The 19,596-nt window shown below is 44.5% G+C and overlaps 1 protein-coding gene across 8 annotated transcripts in view; it reads right to left on the bottom strand.

Moving 5' to 3' along the window:
- Window positions 1–18,699, bottom strand: part of UBR3 (ubiquitin protein ligase E3 component n-recognin 3) — a 225,962-nt gene extending 207,263 nt beyond the window's left edge. For all 8 annotated transcript variants that reach the window (XM_062187744.1, XM_062187758.1, XM_062187763.1 and 5 more), the window contains exon 1: window positions 18,143–18,699. In XM_062187744.1, coding sequence (XP_062043728.1) covers window positions 18,143–18,684 — 542 coding nt within the window. In that variant the 5' untranslated portion in view covers window positions 18,685–18,699. The remainder of the gene's footprint in view (window positions 1–18,142) is intronic.
- Window positions 18,700–19,596: the final 897 nt, after the last annotated feature.

Below are 19,596 nucleotides of genomic sequence, written 5' to 3'. Positions count from 1 at the left end.
GGGGAACAAATAAATATTCTAAGAATTAAATGCTGGCCGGTGCCGCGGCTCACTAGGCTAATCCTCCGCCTTGCAGCGCCGGCACCCTGGGTTCTAGTCTTGGTCGGGGCGCCGGATTCTATCCCAGTTGCCCCTCTTCCAGGCCAGCTCTCTGCTGTGGCCAGGGAGTGCAGTGGAGGATGGCCCAAGTCCTTGGGCCCTGCACCCGCATGGGAGACCAGGAGAAGCAACCTGGCTCCTGCCTTTGGATCAGCGCGGTGCGCCGGACACAGCGCACCAGCCACGGCGGCCATTGGAGGGTGAACCAACGGCAAAAAGGAAGACCTTTCTCTCTGTCTCTCTCTCTCTATCCACTCAGCCTGTCAAAAAAAAAAAAAAATTTTTAAAAAAAAATTAAATGCTTAAAAATTTTCCAAATTGCTAAAATCATAAAATTTAGTTCCAAGATTCTCAATAAATCCCAAGCAGAATAAACACTTTTTAAGAGCCATGTCAAGGTACAGCATAATCAAATTCTGAAATCTAGTAATAATAAAATTTTCAAAGCAGTAAGAAAATTATTCCTTATATACAGAGGAACAAAGAAATGACAGCCGACTTTATATCAGAAGTTGTACAAGCTAAAACACAATGGAGAGACATACTCAAAGTACTAAAAGTAACAACCTATAAATCTAAAACTTTTTTAAAAAGCATCTTTTTATTTATTTATTTATTTATTTATTTATTTGAAAGAGTTACAGAAAGAGGAGGACAGAGTCAGAGACAGATCTTCCATCCACTATTTCACTTCCCAAATGGTTGCAATAGTTGGAGCTGGGCCAACCCAGCTATGACCCAGGCAGGAGCTTCCTCCAGGTCTCCCATGTGGGTGGCAGGGACCCCAGGATTTAAGCTATCTTACATTGTCTTACCAGGCACATCAGCAGGGAGCTGAAGTGGAGCAGCCAGGACTGGAACCAGCACCCATGTGGAATATCGGGGCTGCGGCCGACAGCTTTACCCACTATACCACAACCTGGCTCCAATCTAGAACTATGAACACAGTAAAAATATCCTTCAAAACTGGAGATAAATAAAAACTTTCAGATAAAACTTGGAAGAATTTACTGATATCACAAATGTGTACTACAAGAAATATTACAGTTTTTCAAGCAGCCCTATAAATAAGGCCCCATGGCCGGGCTGGCATTATGGTACAGCAGCTTAAGCTGCTACTGGCAAAGCCAGCACCCAATATTGGAGCAGATTCAAGTCCCCACTGCTCTGCCTCTGATCCAGCTCCCTCCTTAACACATCTAGGAAGGCAGAAGATGGTCCAACTACCTAAGCCTCTGCCACCAATGTGGGAGACCAAGATGGAGTTTCTGGCTCCTGCCTTTGGCTTGGCCCAGACCTAGTCATTGTGACCATTTGTGTCATGACTCAGTAGATGGAAGATCTGTCTTTTCCTCTCTATTGTTGTGCCTTTCAAATAAAATAAAGTAAAATTAAAAGGTCACATGGCAAGAAAATGATCTTTCTCTCAATAGCTATGTGAGCAATACATCTTGGAAGTGGATCTTTTGGTCTCAGCAAGATTTAAGAAGACTGTAAGGCCAGCACCGTGGCTCAATAGGCTAATCCTCCACCTGCGGCACAGGCACACCGGGTTCTAGTCCCGGTCAGGGCGCCGCACTCTGTCCGGGTTGCCCCTCATCCAGGCCAGCTCTCTGCTGTGGCCCGGGAGTGCAGTGGAGGATGGCCCAAGTGCTTGAGCCCCTGCACCCACATGGGAGACCAGGAGAAGCACCTGGCTCCTGTCTTCGGATCGGCGCAGTGCGCCGGCCGCAACACACCGGCCACAGCAGCCATTGGATGTCCACTCTGCCTGTCCAAAAAAAAAAAAAAAAGACTGCAGCTCCAGCCATGATTTTTTGTTGTTGCTGTTAAGATTTATTATTTATTTGAAAGGCAGAGAGACAGAAAAAGATATCATCCACCCGCTGGTTCTGTCCCTATGTGGCCACAATGGCCAGGGATGGGCCGGGATAAAGCCAGAAGCCTGGAACTTCATCCATGTCTCCCACATGGGTGGCAGGGACCCAGGTACTTGGGCTATCTTTCACTACGTCCCCAGACACATTAGGAGGAAGCTGGAGAAGGAAGCTGAGCAGCAGGAACTCAAATTGTAGCTCCAACATAGGAGGCCTGCTATACAAACAGCAGCTTAACCCATGGACACATCACAGGCCCCTGATTTTCTTTTATTACAGCCTCACAAGATATTCTATACCAGAATGACCCAGCTAAGTGATTTTCAAATTCCTGGCCCACAGACACTATGAGAAAATAAACGTTTATTGCTTTAAGATGGGAATTTTTACACAGCAATAGATAGATACTAAAAATATTTTAACCAAGTAGACCTAACAGAAAATAGAACACTATGTGCTGTTAACAACTGGATACTTACTCTATTGTTCACAAAATATGTCTCAAATTTAACAACAAAGTATGCTCTCAGAACATGATGAAAATAAGCTCTAAATCAATAACAGTGATATTTGTTACACAGTAATAGATAACTACTAAAAATACTATCAACAGGGGCTGGCGCTGTGACACAGCATGTAAAGCTGCCACCTGCAGTGTCGGCATCCCATATGGGCGTCAGTTCAAGTCCCAACTGCTCCACTTCTGATCCAGTCCTCTGCTATTGCCTGGGAAAGCAGTGGAAGATAGCCCAAGTCCTTGGGTCCCTGCATCCATATGGGAAGACCTGGAGGAAGCTCCTGGCTTCGGATCAGCCAACTGGGGAGTGAAGCAGCAGATGGAAGACCTCTGTCTCACTCTCTCTGCCTCTCCTTCTCTCTGTGTGTAATTCTGACTTTCAAATAAATAAATAAATCTTTTAAAAAATGCTATCAACCAATTAGAACTAACAGACAATAGAATACTATGTGCTGTAACAATTGGACTTGATCCTATTGTTCATACAATGTCTCAAATTTACATAATACAAAGTATGCTCTCAGAGCACAATTAGAAACAAGGTCTAAGTCAATGACAGAGATATCTAAAAAATTACCCAAAATTCTAAAACATACAGACCAAAAAGAAACAGAAATTATATTGAAGCACTTTTTAAAAATCTATCATATTTACAAAAACCAGAAGTTTGATGATATATAGCACTGGTCAGGTAATAAATACAATGGATATTCTCACTGTACTGACAGGAGTGTAAATTAGCTTGCTAATTTGAAGACAATTTCACCAAAATTGATCCAAAGCATAATTATACATCCACTTCATCAACTAATTCAAGGGTAATTAAAGCAGAATCTCCTAATCTTTTATTTTTTTCACCATACCTATGAAGACATGTCCTTAAATCACAGTCCAAAAAAGAGTCTTCATACTATTTCCAGTTCACAAAGACAAGTTGGAAGATCTAGTCTAAAGTAAGCAGGTTTTGTAATTCCTATAATTTTCAATGGCTTGAAGAAACAATCAGAAAGAATACCAAAATCAGGGCTAATTTAACAAATCCATTCTGCATGGTCCTTCTAATTAGATGGCAATGTTTTAAGGAAAAGAGAAATTATCTTGGCTTAAGAATCTATTATATATAGAATTATAACATCAGCATTAAGGCTAAACCTTACCAACCTCTTCCAAATCTCAATCCATAATCCCTTAATATTCTCTAAAGTTATTTTTGGACTTAAAAAAATCTCTTTCCCTTGATATATTATCTTAAATTCATTTTAGCCTAGAGTTAATTTAAGAAGATATAAAGTATTTATCCATATTTTAAGTTCTCCTTCCTAAAGCAGAAGTAGATAGTGGTACATGAATATCCACTTCACTAAAATTCTTTAAATCATACCTATACATTTTATAAGCTTTCTTTTTTTTTTTTTTTTTTTTAACAGGCAGAGTGGACAGTGAGAGAGAGACAGAGAGAAAGGTCTTCCTTTTGCCGTTGGTTCACCCTCCAATGGCCGCCGCGGTAGGCGCGCTGCGACCGGCACACCGCGCTGATCCGATGGCAGGAGCCAGGTGCTTCTCCTGGTCTCCCATGGGGTGCAGGGCCCAAGCACTTGGGCCATCCTCCACTGCACTCCCTGGCCACAGCAGAGAGCTGGCCTGGAAGAGGGGCAACCGGGACAGGATCGGTGCCCCGACCGGGACTAGAACCCGGTGTGCTGGCGCTGCAAGGCGGAGGATTAGCCTAGTGAGCCGCAGCGCCGGCCATAAGCTTTCTTTTATATATAAAGTTGGTAACATTAAAAACACTGAAGGCTTTGCAACACAAAAACTCATAAACTGAGTTAAAATCTCGGGGCCAATGCTGTGGTGCAGTGGGTTAACACCCTGGCCTGAAGCGCCAGCATCCCACATGGGTGCCGGTTTGAGTACCAGCTGCTCCTCTTCCAATCCAGCTCTCTGCTATGGCCTGGGAAAGCAGTAGAGGATGGACCAAGTCCTTGGTCCCCTGCACCCTTGTGGGAGATCCGGAAGAAGCTCCTGGCTCCTGGCTTCAGATCGGCGCAGCTTCCGCAGTTGCAGCTAATTGGGAAGTGAACCATCGGATGGAAGATATCTCTCTCTCTCTCTCTCTCTCTCTGCCTCTCCTCTCTCTGTGTAACTCTTTCAAATAAATAAATAAATCTTTTTTAAAAAATCTCTACTCAATAATTCCAAATAAACTTAAGCAAAGGATCACTTCCTAGTTTCACAAGGAGAAAAAAAGTTAAGTCTAATTAAAGTGCCAGTTTATAAAAAAAAAAACTAAACTTTTCATCTACAATACCTAACCTCAAGATGAGTAATTGAGTAGATGATGAGAAATAGAATTACCAAAACTATAGTAACACATTAATAACTTCATAGGGGCCGGCACTGTGGCACAGAGGGTAAAGCCACTGCCTACAGCTCTGGCATTCCGTGTGGGCACCGATTCAAGCCCCGGCTACTCCATTTCTGACCCAGCTCTCTGCTATGGCCTGGGAAAGCAGCAGAAGATGACCGAAGTCCCTGAGCCCCTGCACTCATGTGGGAGACCCAGAAGAAGCTCCTGGCTTTAGATCAGCCAAGCTCCGACCGTTGAGACCATTTGGGGAGTGAACCAGTAGACAGAACTCACTCCCTCTCTCTGTAACTCTGCCCTTCACAAAAATAAATCTTTAAAATAATAAATAACTTCAGAGACAAAGAAATGCACATGCTTTATAAGTCTTCTTCCTACTATTGTTATATTTACCAATGTAACCTTTTGTCTAAAATTTTTAAACAAGTTTCTCATTTGCTTTCTCTCATTTCCTCTCACACACATATACATATGCCACAAATAACACATATAGATATATGTAGATTTCAAAATAAAAAAAAAATTAAGTCCCTTTATTGGGGGAAGGAGAGTTTGCATTATAAAAACCAGCAGCACATCTTTGTGACTCCCAGACAAGAATACTTGATCACAGCTTGTAACAAACTTTGATTGGCAACAGATAAACAAGTCATTGTTAGATCAAAGTCCTGCTTCCTTGGCTAGCTCTTCTCCATGAACCCTATTTACCTGTTCTCCATCCTGAGTTCCTTATTACAGCTAATAAGTTTCTTTATCTCAAGCATTCCTAGAGTAATTCCTCCCTATCAATTTTCAAAATGGAATTCAAGTGGTTAAGTGATTGTTAGTTATGTTTAGAGTATTATATGATAAAAGACAAGACAGTCATTGGGGCTGACTTGTGGCACAGTGGGTTAAGCTGTGACTTGTGACACCAGTGTCAGTTCAAATCCTGGCTGTTTCACTTCTGATACGGTGCCCTGCTAATGCCCCTGGAAAAGCGGCAACAGATGGACCAAGTACTTGGGTCCCTGCCAACTATACAGGAGACCCACATGGAATTCCAGGCTCCTTGTTTTGGCCTGGCTCAGCTCTCACCACCAAGACCACAGGGGAATGAACCACAGGATGGAAGATCTCTTTCTCTGTCTCTCCCTCTCTCTGTGTCATTCTGCATTTCAAATAAAAAAAATAAATCTTTAAAGAAGAAAGGAAAAAGTGAAAAGACAGTAGTAAGGCCAAAAAATATTTATAAAAAATTTACATTCTGGGGGCCAGCACCATGGCACACTTGGTTAATCCTCTGCCTTCGGCGTTAGCATCCCATATGGGTGCCAGGTTCTAGTCCCAGTTGCTCCTCTTCCAGTCCCGCTCTCTGCTGTGGCCCGGGAGGGCAGTGGACAATGGCCTAAGTGCTTGGGCCCCTGCACCCGCATGGGAGACCAGGAGGAAGCACCTGGCTCCTGGCTTCGGGTCGGTGCAGCGCCGACCATGGCGGCCATTTGGTGAGTGAACCAATGGAAGGAAGACCTTTCTCTCTGTCTCTCTCTCTCTCTATCTATGACTCTACCTGTCAAATTAAAAAAAAAAAATTTCACACTCTGGGGTGAGTATTGGTACAGCAGTGAAGCCACTGCTTTGGATGCCCACAGTCCATACTGAAGTGCCTGGGATTGAGTTGTGGCTCAGCTTCCTGCTGATATGCTTCCTGGGAAACAGCAGTTGACAGCTCAAGTACCTGGGTCTCTGCCAGCAATGTGGAAGACCCAGATGGAGCTATGGGCGCCCAGCTTCAGTCTGGCTCAGCCTTTGCTGTTGTGGTCATTTGAGGAGTAAACCAGAGGACAGAAGAGGTCTGTCTCTCTTTGTCTTTTGAGTAAAATGAAAATCAATAAGAATTAAACATAGACAAAGTTATACTTAACTGAAAAGGATTGAAAAACATATACCATGCAAATTCTGACTTAAGAATCTCTGACCAACCATCTTAATAACAAACTAAAAGTGCTTAACTTAAAAATTAAGAAGCTTGACATTATATTTTAAAGTAAAATCTATTCATGAAAGCAGATGAAGGCTGACTTCTAACAGGTGTAGATGGGTCCTTTCCTAACAGCAGAGAGTACCCTCCCAAAAAGAAAACCAAAAGCAGCAGATTTTCTAGGAGCACATATGCAGAAGAAAGTCCATACAGAAGACTGCCCAAAATTAAAAAAGCTCTAAGAATATAGTACATAATATTGTACTACAAATACATGCATATTTAAAGGTAAAATCATTCAAAAACATTTATTCTCTAAAAGGGAAGGAAGACAGACAATAATCATTTTTTCTTCACTCTGTAATAATCAAAGCACTACTTAACTGGAAAGGGGAAAAACTATAATAATCTTCTTAGAGGCCGGCGCTGTGGCTCACTTGGTTAATCCTCTGCCTGCAGCACAGGCATCCCATATGGGTGCCAGGTTCTAGTCCTGGTTGCTCCTCTTCCAGTCCAGCTCTCTGCTGTGGCCCAGGAGGGCAGTGGAGGATGGCCCAAGTGCTTGGGCCCCTATACCCAATAGGAGACCAGGATGAAGCACCTGGCTCCTGCCTTTGGATTGGCACAGCGTGCCGGCCATAGCGGCCATTTGGGGGGAGAACCAACAGAAGGAAGACCTTTCTCTCTGTCTCTCCCTCTCACTGTCTATAACTCTACCTGTCAAATAAATAAAAAAAATAATAATCTTACTTACTCCAAAATATACCTTATTAATCAAAGTGAATTAAATACAACCTATATCAAAGATAAAGCCCTGGGGTAGGCTCTGTGGCACAGTGGGTTAAAGGTCCCAGCCTGCAGGGCTGCCATCCCATACAGCTGCCAGTTCGAGTCCTGGCTGCTCTACTTCCGATCCATCCCTCTGCTATGGCCTAGGAAAGCAGAAGATGGCCCAAGTCCTTGGGCCCCTGCACCCACATGGGAGACCCAGAAGAAGCTCCTGGCTTCAGATCGGCTCAGCTCTGGCCATTGCAGTCATTTGGGGAGTGAACCAGCAGATGGAAGACTTTTCTCTCTCCCTGTCTCTACCTCTCTCTGTAACACTCTTTCAAATAAATAAATCTTTTTTAAAAAATTAAAGTAGACTTCAGGGATAAAAAGAATATTATATAATGATTTTAAAAAAAAGTCAATTTACCAGGAAGACATAACAATCCTAAATATGCACCTAACAAGAGAACTTCAAATTACAGAAAGAAAAAACTGATAACTACAAAGAGAAAGAGACAAACCCACAATTATAGTTGGAAAGTCCAACATTCCTCTTTCAGTATAGACCAAATAGAAAGAAAATCAGCAAGAGTTTAGAAGACCTTAACAACACTATCAACCAACTTGACCAAACTGACATTTATAAAATACTACTCTGTAATAAAATAATCTACACTTTTGGCCGGCGCCGTGGCTCAACAGGCTAATCCTCTGCCTTGCGGCGCCGGCACACCGGGTTCTAGTCCCGGTCGGGGCACCGATCCTGTCCCGGTTGCCCCTCTTCCAGGCCAGCTCTCTGCTGTGGCCAGGGAGTGCAGTGGAGGATAGCCCAAGCGTTTGGGCTCTGCACCCCATGGGAGACCAGGATAAGCACCTGGCTCCTGCCATCGGAACAGCGCGGTGCGCCGGCCGCAGCGCGCCTACCGCGGCGGCCATTGGAGGGTGAACCAACGGCAAAAGGAAGACCTTTCTCTCTGTCTCTCTCTCTCTCTGTCCACTCTGCCTGTCAAAAAAAAAAAAAAAATCTACACTTTTTAAAATATACATGGGTTATTCAAAATTAGGTCATATTCTGAGCTATGAAAGAAACTAACAATTTTAAATTAATTGAGATAACATAAACATGTTCTGTGCTAGCAACAGAATTAAACAAAAATTCCTAGTAGACACAATTTAGAAAATCTCCCAAACTTCTAAACAATGATGAAATCACAAGGCCAGCATTGTGGCGTGACAGGTTAAATCACTGCCTGCAACACTTGCATCCCATATGCCACTTCGAATCCTGCTCCCTGCTAATATGCCTAGGAAAGCAGCGGAAGATGGGACAACCAAAGCTCCTGTCACCCACCTGGGAAAATCCAGATGGCTTTCCAGGCTCCTTGCTTCAGTACTAGCCTTTGCAGTCATTTATTGATTGACAGGCAGAGTTAAGAGGGAGAGGCAGCAAGAGAGATCTTTCACATGCTGGTTCACTCCCCAAATGGCTGCAACAGCCTAACCTGGGCCAGTGGGTGCAGAGGCCCAAGCACTCTGGCAATCCTCTGCTGCTTTCCTAGGCACATTAGCAGGGAGCTGGATCAGAAGTGGAGCAGCCAGGACTAGAACTGGTGCTCATATGGGATGCCAGCACCACAGGCAGCGGGCTTTACACCCACTATGCCACAGTGCCAGCCCCTAAATAAATCCTTTTTTAAAAAAAGAGAAAATCATGTAAAACAGAAAATATTCTGAACATAAAAATATGTGATACCTGTAAAATTGCAGAGGGCAATTTAAAGCTTATTAGAAAAGAAAGACCACAAATCAATAATCTAAGCTGCCACCTTGAGAAATCAGAAAGACATAAGAAAATTAAAAGGGAAAAGACAGAAGAAAATAATAGATAATAATGAAATTGAGAACAGAAGAAAAATCAGTTAAACCAAAAGCTAGTTCTCTCACCAACATGCAGCCCCAGACTGGGAGAGCCACTGGTACCTGACTCCAACTCAGAGAGGTATGATGTGGACTGGGCCCTAAAAAGCCATGAGAGTTGGGTTCCCAGAATGCTTGGGGAGACAATCCCCAACCTAAGATACCTAGAAAACAGAACAAGGGGGCAAATATTATTATTCTCAAGATTTAATGTTGCCTTGGTGAGTTCTGGACACATTAGGGACCTGTTACTTCATGCCAATTTCTCTTTTGGAATGGAAACATCTGTCTTGTGCCTGTCCCATCATTGTACTTTGGAAACAAGCAACTTATTTAACCTCATAGGTTCACAGCCAGGGAGGAATCTGCCACAGGATGAAACATGCCTTTGAGTCTCACCCATATCTGATTTAGATTCTATGTAAAGGAAACCGGACTTTAAATTTTTTGAGTTTGCTAGAATAAGACCTTTTTTTACAAGATTTATTTATTTACTTATCTGCTTGAAAGGCAGAGTGACAAGGGGAGGGGGAGGGAGGGAAGGCGGGAGGGAGAGGGAGAGGGAGAAGGAGGGGGAAAGAGAGGGAGAGAGGGAGAGGGGGAGAGGGGGAGGGGGGAGGGGAGAAGGGGGAGAGGGGGGAAGAGAGAGTGAGATATCTTCCATCTACTGGTTCATTCCCCAAGTGACCATAACAGCCAGATTCGGACCAAGCTAAAGCCAGGATTCAGGAACTTAATCCTGGTCTCCCACATGGGTGACCCATCTTCCACTGCTTTCCCAGGCACATTAGCAAGAAGCTGGATAAGAAACAGAGTAGCCAGGACTGAAGAGGCACTCCTGTAAGGGAAGTCAGCATCTCAAGTGGCAGTTTAATCCACTGCATCAGTAATAACATGGAAATATTGCCATATCAAGATTATAATGCTTGGCCGGCGCTGTGGCTCAATAGGCTAATCCTCCGCCTTGCGGCGCTGGCACACCGGGTTCTAGTCCTGGTCAGGGCACCGGATTCTGTCCCGGTTGCCCCTCTTCCAGGCCAGCTCTCTGCTATGGCCAGGGAGTGCAATGGAGGATGGCCCAAGTACTTGGGCCCTGCACCCCATGGGAGACCAGGAGAAGCACCTGGCTCCTGCCTTCGGATCACCGCAGTACGCAGGCCGCAGCGTGCTGGCCGCAGCAGCCATTGGAGGGTGAACCAACGGCAAAGGAATACCTTTCTCTCTGTCTCTCTCTCACTGTCCACTCTGCCTGTCAAAAATTAAAAAAAAAAAAAATTATAATGCTATAATAATTAAAGTAGTATGATATTGTTGCAAGAGACATATCAACAGAATGGAGAATTTAGGACACACACAGGAAGTTGGTATAAGACACAGCACAATGGATCAATGGAGGGAAAAAATGGGCATTAGATGGTGCTATAAGAACTGGATTTTCATATTGGAAAGATTAAATTAGATCTCAATCTTATACTATATGCAAAAATTAAATTTAAAATAGACTAAATTCCTAAATATGAAATATAAAACCTTAAATCTTTTAGAAGAAAATAAGCAACCATTTTTTAATCTGGATTTTTTTTCCTCACACTTTTTTTAAAGATGTATTTATTTATTTACTTGACAGCCAGAGAGAGAGAAGGGGAGGTATCTTCCACCCACTAGTTCACCCCCTAAATGGCCACAACAATCAGGGCTGGGCCAGGTCAAGGCCAGGAACCAAGTTTCTTCCAGGTCTCCCACATGGGTGGCAGGGGCCCAAATACTTGGACCGTCTTCTGCTGTTTTCCCCCAGGCACATTAGCAGGGAGCTGGAAAGGAAATGGAGCAGCCAGGACATGAACCAGTGGTCATATGGGATGCCTGGGTCACAGGCAGTGGCACAACACTGGCCCCACAATGAGGAGCTTACAACAAATAGATCAGACCAACAAACCTGAATCCACTATAAATTCTAACATTTGACTAATGAATCTGACAAGCATTTGCAGCTCCTAAAGTGATGGACAGGAGATTAAACATCTATATGATGTTTTCTTGCAAAAAAATAAAGTTTTAAAGAACTTGAAATTTAATCAAATATCTAAGCCCAACTATCAGTTTGCAGGAAATAAGGAAGGGGCAGAGGAAGATGATAAATTTCACAAAGATGCAAATAGTAGAACCCAGAATGTGGGTTTCTTCAACTAATAAATTAGAGCAGAGAAAAAGGAGAAATAGCAGGGTGAATCTGTAAATTAAGAGGTATATTGACAAAAGACAAAATGAAGGGCTTATCTGGATCCTTATCCAAAAAATCAACTCAAAGAAATCATTTATGATACAACCAGGACAATTTGAACACTCATTGGCTATCTGAAGACATTAAGTAATAAGTGTACATATTTTAGGCATGATAATGGTACTATGGGGTCTTTCAATTGTGGGTTAAATATCAAACATAAAATTTACCATTTTAACCATTTTATGTGTTCAGTATCATTAAGTACATTCGCACTGTTGTACAACCATCACCAACATCCATCCTAAAAACTTTCAATCTTCCCAAAATGAACCTATGTACCCATTCAACAGTAATTCCTCATTCTTCCCCTCTACCTGCCCCTGGTAACTATTATCCTACTTTCTGTCTCTATGAATTTGACCATTCCAGGTGCCTAATAATTATCTTCTTGTGACTGGCTTATTTCACTTAGCATTATGTCTTCCAGGTTTATCCATGATGCTGGATGTGTCAGAACTCCAATCCTTTTCAAGCCTGAATACATAATCCATTGCAGTTATAAGCCACCTTTTATTTATCCATTCATCCATCAACAGACATGTGAGTTATGTTTTATTTTAGAGCTCACATCGCTTACTGAGATACATACATTAATATTTATAAATTTAAAAGATACTTGATTTGCTTCAAAGAATATTCCAGCCTGTGAGGAAGGAAGAATAATAGATAAAACAAAATAGTAAGTTTCACTTATGAGATTAATAAATATCAGAACACTTATAACACCACATATATTGGCAGGAGGAAGAGATACAAACTCTTTCATGTAATACATCTCTGGTGGATATATAAATCAATTTCTTTGGAGGGCTCTACTGAAGTTTAAAATGCACATAACCTTTAACTGAGATATAGCCTGTGGGAATTTATCTTCACAGAGCTCACAAAGAAGTGTATACAGGGTACTGACTATAACAATGTTTATAAACAGCAAAAGACAGTAAATAATTTAAATGTCTAGGAAACAGAGCTGTACCAGGGTGGGTAAAGCCACTGCCTGCAGACCTGGCATCCCATATGGGCAGTGGTTCGAGAGCCAGCTGCTCCACTTCTGATCCAGCTCTCTGCTATGGTCTGGGAGAGCAGAAGATGGCCCAATCCTTGGGCCTCTGTACCCACATGGGAGACCCAGAGGAAGCTCCTGGCTCCTGGCTTCAGACAGCCCAGCTCCAGCTGTTGTGGTCATCTGGGGAGTGAACCAGTGCATGGAAGACCTCTCTCGCTCTCTTTGCTTCTGCCTTTCTGTAGCTTTGCCTTTCAAAAAAAAATAATACAATCTTTTTTTAAAAAAATGTCTAGCAATAGGAAATTGCATAAATTATATTATAATATGAAAATACAATGGCATTCTATCTAACTTTAAAAAAGAAAATGAAGGGCCAGCACTAGCATCCATATCAGAGTGCAGATTCAAATTCTAGCTACTCTGCTTCCAATCCAGCTCCCTGCTAATGTGCCTGGAAAGGAAGAGGAAGATGATGCAAGTACCTGAGCCTCTGCCACTCACATAGGAGACCAGGGTTCAGTCTGGTCTAACCCTTGGCCCTTGCACCATTTGGGGAGTGAATCAGCAGATGGGAGACCTTTTTCCTCTCTGTCTCTCCCTCTGTCACTCTGCCTTTCAAATAAATAAATAAACATTCTTTAAAAATAAAATGAAACTGTTCTTTGTGTACTGATATGAGGCAGTACTCAACAAATTATTTTAAGGGGAAAACAGCAATGTACTAAAGAAAATTAAACTTTTCACCAAATATTCACTGCTTCCATTTATAGCACTGCCACATACCAAATAACCTAAAAACTCCCAAAACAAAATATCCAGAAATACTGGATAAGTGCAACAATCTTGAAATACAAAACCGAGCTCAAAAGAAAGTAGGGGAAATCTCTCACTGGAGGAATAGGATGAAAAACTGTTTACTTTATCCATTTATTTTTATGTTATAATCAATATGAGATTTAAAAAGAAAGAAAAATGAAAAAGAAAACTTAATAATGAAAGATACTTCTTGGACAACATAACGAATGTACTCTTTTTTTTTTTAACAGCAGAGTGGGTAGTGAGAGAGAGAGACCGAGAGAAAGGTCTTCCTTTTTTGCCGTTGGTTCACCCTCCAATGGCCGCTGCAGCCGGCACATCATGCTGATCCGAAGCCAGGAGCCAGGTGCTTCTGCTGGTCTCCCATGTGGGTGCAGGGCCCAAGCACTTGGGCCATCCTCCACTGCCTTCCCAGGCCACAGCAGAGAGCTGGCCTGGAAGAGGGGCAACCGGGACAGAAGCCAGTGCCCAGACCGGGACTAGAACCCGGTGTGCTGGCGCCGCAAGGCGGAGGATTAGCCTGTTAAGCCACGGCGCCGGCCCGAATGTACTTTTAGGGTAACTTTTCTGGTATTGCAGCTACTATTTTTACTCAGTTCAACATTTACCGAGCACCCATCAAGTGATAAAGACTGTTGTGATGTCTGGTTAATAGTAAGATCAGATCCTTTTTTTTTTTTTTTTTTAAGATTTATTTATTTGAAATGAAGAGTTAGAGGCAGAGGCAGAGATGGGGGTTGGGGGAGGAGGCAGAGGAGAGGGACAGCAAGTTTTCCGTCAACTGGTTCACTTCCCAGATGGCCACAATGGCTGGAGCTGCACCAATCAGAAGCCAGGAGCTCCTATGTGGGTGCAGGGGCCCAAGAACATGGGCCATCTTCTACTGCTTTCCCAGGCCACAGCAGAGAGCTGGATCAGAAGTGGAGCAGCCAGGTCTCAAACTGACTGCCCATATAGGATGCTGGCACTTCAGGCAGTGGCTTTATCTACTACGCCCCAGTGCCAGCCCCCAGATCCCTAATTTTTAAAAGCTTACAATCTGTGACAATGAACAAGCAAGGAGATGAAACTATAATACAGGATAGAAAATAAAAGTTGTCATCTACTGGATCAAAAAATTTGAAAACTGAATGTTTAAAATCCCAGTTTCTGGCTAGGACGCTATCAGATCCCACAACCAGACAGACATTATTTTAAATTTTCCATTGCATGTTATCTTTTCTTAACTATTGGAAACATTTTTGACAATATGATTCAGAGACCTTCAGTACATCCACATTGTATCCATTTGTGTCCATGAGGTGTCAGTTAAGGCAAATGCCATGAGATTAGTATCTGGACTATCTATAGCATGATACCCTAAACTTGTATGAGTAACTTCAGCGAAACTCACTGGCATATTCTTATTTCCATTTCTGCACTGAAGCACCACAATTAAGAGCTCAAACTTGCATCTGATTAAGTATAACCTAATAATTATCATTGTGTTCCCAAAATCCAAGAAAAAATATATTATTTTCTATTTTTCATGTTATCTGGGGACAGAGGGCTTTCCTAAATGCTAAGCTAGTCCAAAAGCAAAATTGTCAGGATAATCATTAGAGTACAACAGGTTAAACCACCACCTACAACACTGGCTTCCCATATCTGTGTCTGGTTCAAATCCCATCTGGTCTGCTTCTGATCTAGCTCCCTACTAATGAGCTTGGGAAAGTAGTGGAAGATGAGCCACTTCCACTCACTCGGGAGACCCTGATGAGTCTCAGGCTCCTCAATTTGGCCGGGCCCAGCCTTGGCCATTAGGGTAGTGAACTAACAGATGGACAATCTCTGTTTCTCTCTTTCTCTATCTACAACTCTGCCTTTGAAATAAATAAACAAACATTTTCATTTATTTATTTGAAAGTCTGAGTTACACAGAGAGAGGAGAGGCAGAGAGAGAGAGAGAGAGGTCTTCCATCCGATGGTTGACTCCCCAACTGGCCACGTGGCTGGAACTGTGCTGATCTGAAGCCAGGAGCTAGGAGCTTCTTCCAGGTCACCCACGTGGGTAGTACAGGGGCCCAAGGACTTGGGCCATCTTCTATTGCTTTCCCAGGCCATAGCAGAAAGCTGGATCAGAAGTGGAGCAGCCTGGACTAGAATCAGCAGCCATATGGGATGTCGGCGCTTCAGGCCAGGGTGTTAACCCACTGCACCACATGCCAGCCCCATAAATAAATATTTTTTAAAAAACAAAAATGTGTTAAGTATCAGTATATGATTGCTCCAACTCCTCTGTTTTAAGGTTCCTCTTAAATTAGAATCAAAGAACTATATAAGAATGGTATAATTAAAAAAAAAAAACTTTAAAGGGACAAAACACAGTTTAACAGAAGAACCAGTACGAACATTATTTGGCAGAAGCAGTAGGAAAACGTGGTTGAAAGGTCAGGCTCTGAGCCAGCATGCCTAGCTTACTACTTGTGTGATCTTGAACAAGCTTTTTAATTCTATGCCCCACTTGCTTCTTTGGTACACTGGGAACAATAGAAATCTCAGAATTATTGAAGGTTAAATGAGTTAAATCATGTAAAGCAGTTAAAATTTGACCACTTTAACCAGATAAAAATCTTAATAACATTCCCTATGTATTATGTGAATGTCAGAAAACAGGTACTCTCACAAACCACTTAGTAGTAAGAGTTATGGAGGGCACTTTGGAAATCTCACTTTTGAGAATTTATCCCATTGATATTCTTGCACAGGCAGGACAAAACAGGTATACCAGGTTTTTAATTTCACATTGGAAGCCCAAATGTTCATCCAAAGAGCTGTTAAACTCAGGCAATGCAAATTCTTAACATGGAACGCTATGCAGCAGGTTTTTTAAAAAGGAGGACACTGGTTTACCAGTATGAAGAATCTAAGATAAGCACACACAAAAAAAAATGCTAAGATGTGGAACAGTGTACAATTACCTTTTGCATAAAAAAAATTGGGAAACAGATTCATCTTCCCTTGTTTTGCACTAACAGAAACTAGGAATGGTGGGAAAGAACTGGGCAGACAGGAGGACAGGAGACGGGATGGAGGAGAAACTGCAAGCTGTGTCTCTATTACAGTGCTGTTGTTGTTCTTACAGATGAGCATATTTCACCTTACAAAATACTAAACTTTGAGCAAGCATATCTTTAAAGTCCAGTATACAGTTCCAGATCGCAAATGTTAGCTGCAATCATTGTCATCAGTAAGCTCAAAATACCTCCTCTCCCCCTATACAGAAGCCTCCTACCTCCTCCAACTCGCAGAATACTACTTAAGGAATTTATCACTTTCTACTCTAGTGTAAGTGGATTAGAGGGAGGTCAATATCGCATTCATTTCTAATATCCCGAAGAACCTTATGCATACATAGTAGGCACATTTGAAGTTAACAGTAACCTACAGGTACTCCAAAGAAGCAAAAAGTAACCATTTTTAAAAAGATTATAATGTATCATTAAGGTCCGGAGAATTGAAAAACAAAGTAACTGGGCTTTGCTAGTGTTCCTTCAACCACTACACATCCAAACTCTCCTGTCTTCCACTCTCTGTTTTCCTCACGACTTTCTGGGACATTGCCATCATGTCCCAAGCCAAAACTTTACACGTTCAACAGAAAACTGTGAAATGTTTTTTTGTCCTAAGTCCCAACACCCAGTGCATCACTCCTGTGAAAATATCGTTGACTGGTTTTTTTTTTTGTTTTGTTTTGTTTTGTTTTGTTTTGTTTTTAAAGATAGATGGTCACATATCAGTCAGTGAGTAAGTGCCCTTAACCGGAGAAGGCCTAACCTTTGACTTCTAATTCGCTCAGTGTTCTGTCTGTGCTCCTGGTATGGAGGGTATTCTATAACTGACGGCTCACTAGCCCAATTCTAGATGTCAATCCAGCACGCCGAATACTCCACTCCCGCTCCACAGTCATTTCCATGCAGGCCCCTCCCCTTGTCCCCTCCTCCCCACACTCCCCAGCTCCAGAGCTCTTTTCCCTCACTGACAGACACACACGGTCAGCTCCGAAGCCCCGCTCCCCGAGCGCCCTTCCCCGCAGTTCTGAGACCACCTCCTCACCCCGAGACCCAGTTCGGTCGCTGACGCCATCCCTCCCCCCCCCCCCCCCAGCCAATCCAAATCACATCCTAAGCCTCTCCCCCAGCAATCAGGCAGCTTCCCGGCGCTTCCCAGCAAGTGCACGATTGACAGCTCGACCCCAGATGCCCTCGCGTATTCTCCCTTCGTCCCTCCCCTCCCAGCCCACGCACTGGTTCTTCTCGGGTTCTTATTCACCTGCCCCGGCTTCCCCGAAAATTCACAGCCCGGTTCCCACAACGTGCTCTCCGCGTTCCCCTCCTCCCACCCCCGCTGCCACCGCTGACAGCTCAGCCATCGCCATCCCCATGTGGCTGCACCCTCCCCCCACGCCCTTTCCTTGACAGCTCAGGGTCGGCTCCCAGCGCACCCCCCCCGGCCTCCCGCGGTGCCCGGGATGGGGAGGGCTCCACTCACCCGCTCTCCCGCATCACGTTGCTGTCCCCGCAGTCGCAGGCGCCCCCGGCCTGGCTGCGGAACATGTTGAAGTCGTGTCCGGTGTGGTCGCCCTGGTGGAAGCACTCGGCGCACAGCGACATGCAGGGGGAGATGCCGCACGTCCGGCAGCGGTAGGCCACGAAGTTGGCTGTCCAGACCAGGCCGCAGAGCGCCGCGGGGTCATAGGCCCGCACCGCCGCGCAGAACTCTTCGTAGCCGCCGCCGCCCGCCAGAAGGCACTTACACCACTCCAGGGCCTCCTCCTCGGCCGCCCCCGCGCCGCCCCCGCCGCCGGCCGCCGCCGCCTCCTCGCCAGCCGCGGCCAGCGGCCGCTCGGCGCTCAGCACCCGCTCCAGCAGCGCCTGCAGCTCCTCAGCACCTGCCCGGTTGTCTGGCCGGCTGAGGGCCGCCTTCAGGTGCGCGGCAGTGGCCGCCTTGTCTAGGGCCAGCCCGGACGCGGCCAGCTCTGGCTGGGGCGGCTGCGGCCCCCCGACGGCCGCCGCGGCCGCCGCCGCCGCCATGATGAGAGCTCAGAATTTGGAGAGTCCAGGGCCGGCGGCTCCTCCCGGTAGGGTGGGGGGAATTGACTGCTGCGATGGCTCGGCCCGCCCAACTCTCGCGATACCCCGGAGCGGCCGCGCAGCTCGGCTGCAGCCCCGCCCCTGCACACGCCCCCTCTCGCCTGGGCCCCGCCTCTGTCCCTTCCCCCACCGCGTGGTTCCCAACTTTCAAAGTGGAGAGAGGCTGAAATTAGGGACTCTTGCTACGTTTTCGTCCTTTGCCTGGACTAAGGGAATTGTACATAGCGTCTTTCAGATGCATCTTAAGCGTCTGCATTGCCCTTTGAGAGGTAGATGCCTGCTGATACCAAAGCCCTAACTGCTATTGAATTCCCTCCATTATTAAAGTGGCCCCCTGATTCTCCCTCTGCGCCCGTTCTCGCCCTCACACTACTACCTGGTTAATCGAAAATACTTCCTTACTGTCGTTCTCCTGTTGAAAACCTTGAGTGCGATGGAAAGCTGGATTTCCTCAAATCTCTGTCAAAACACCATCATCACAAATCTGCCGAACCTTAAATTTACATTCTGGTTCAGGCCTTATCTCTTGACCTTACTCCAAATTTGCAGGGTGAAAGAAACTCGCTAACCTGTTGGCCATCTTCTGAAGATGTTTTATCGTGTCCTGCCTGGATGGCAATGGGTCAGAGCACCCATCCTCCACCCCACATACTCACCTCCCACTCCCAACAAGGTCTGTCCATGTATCTCATCCTCCACCCCACATACTCACCTCCCACTCCCAACAAGGTCTGTCCATGTATCTTTTCCTAAGGAAAAAAATGGTTCTGAACTTCCTTGATGACATAACTGCCTGGAGCTGTTAAAAAAAAAAAAAAAAAAAAAAAAAACTCATCTCATCCCCACTGCACT

The sequence above is a fragment of the Lepus europaeus genome, chromosome 1 (assembly GCF_033115175.1).
Source record: "Lepus europaeus isolate LE1 chromosome 1, mLepTim1.pri, whole genome shotgun sequence".
Taxonomy (NCBI): domain Eukaryota; kingdom Metazoa; phylum Chordata; class Mammalia; order Lagomorpha; family Leporidae; genus Lepus; species Lepus europaeus.
Note: the sequence above shows the minus strand (reverse complement) of the source record. Positions and strands in the feature narration are given on the sequence as shown.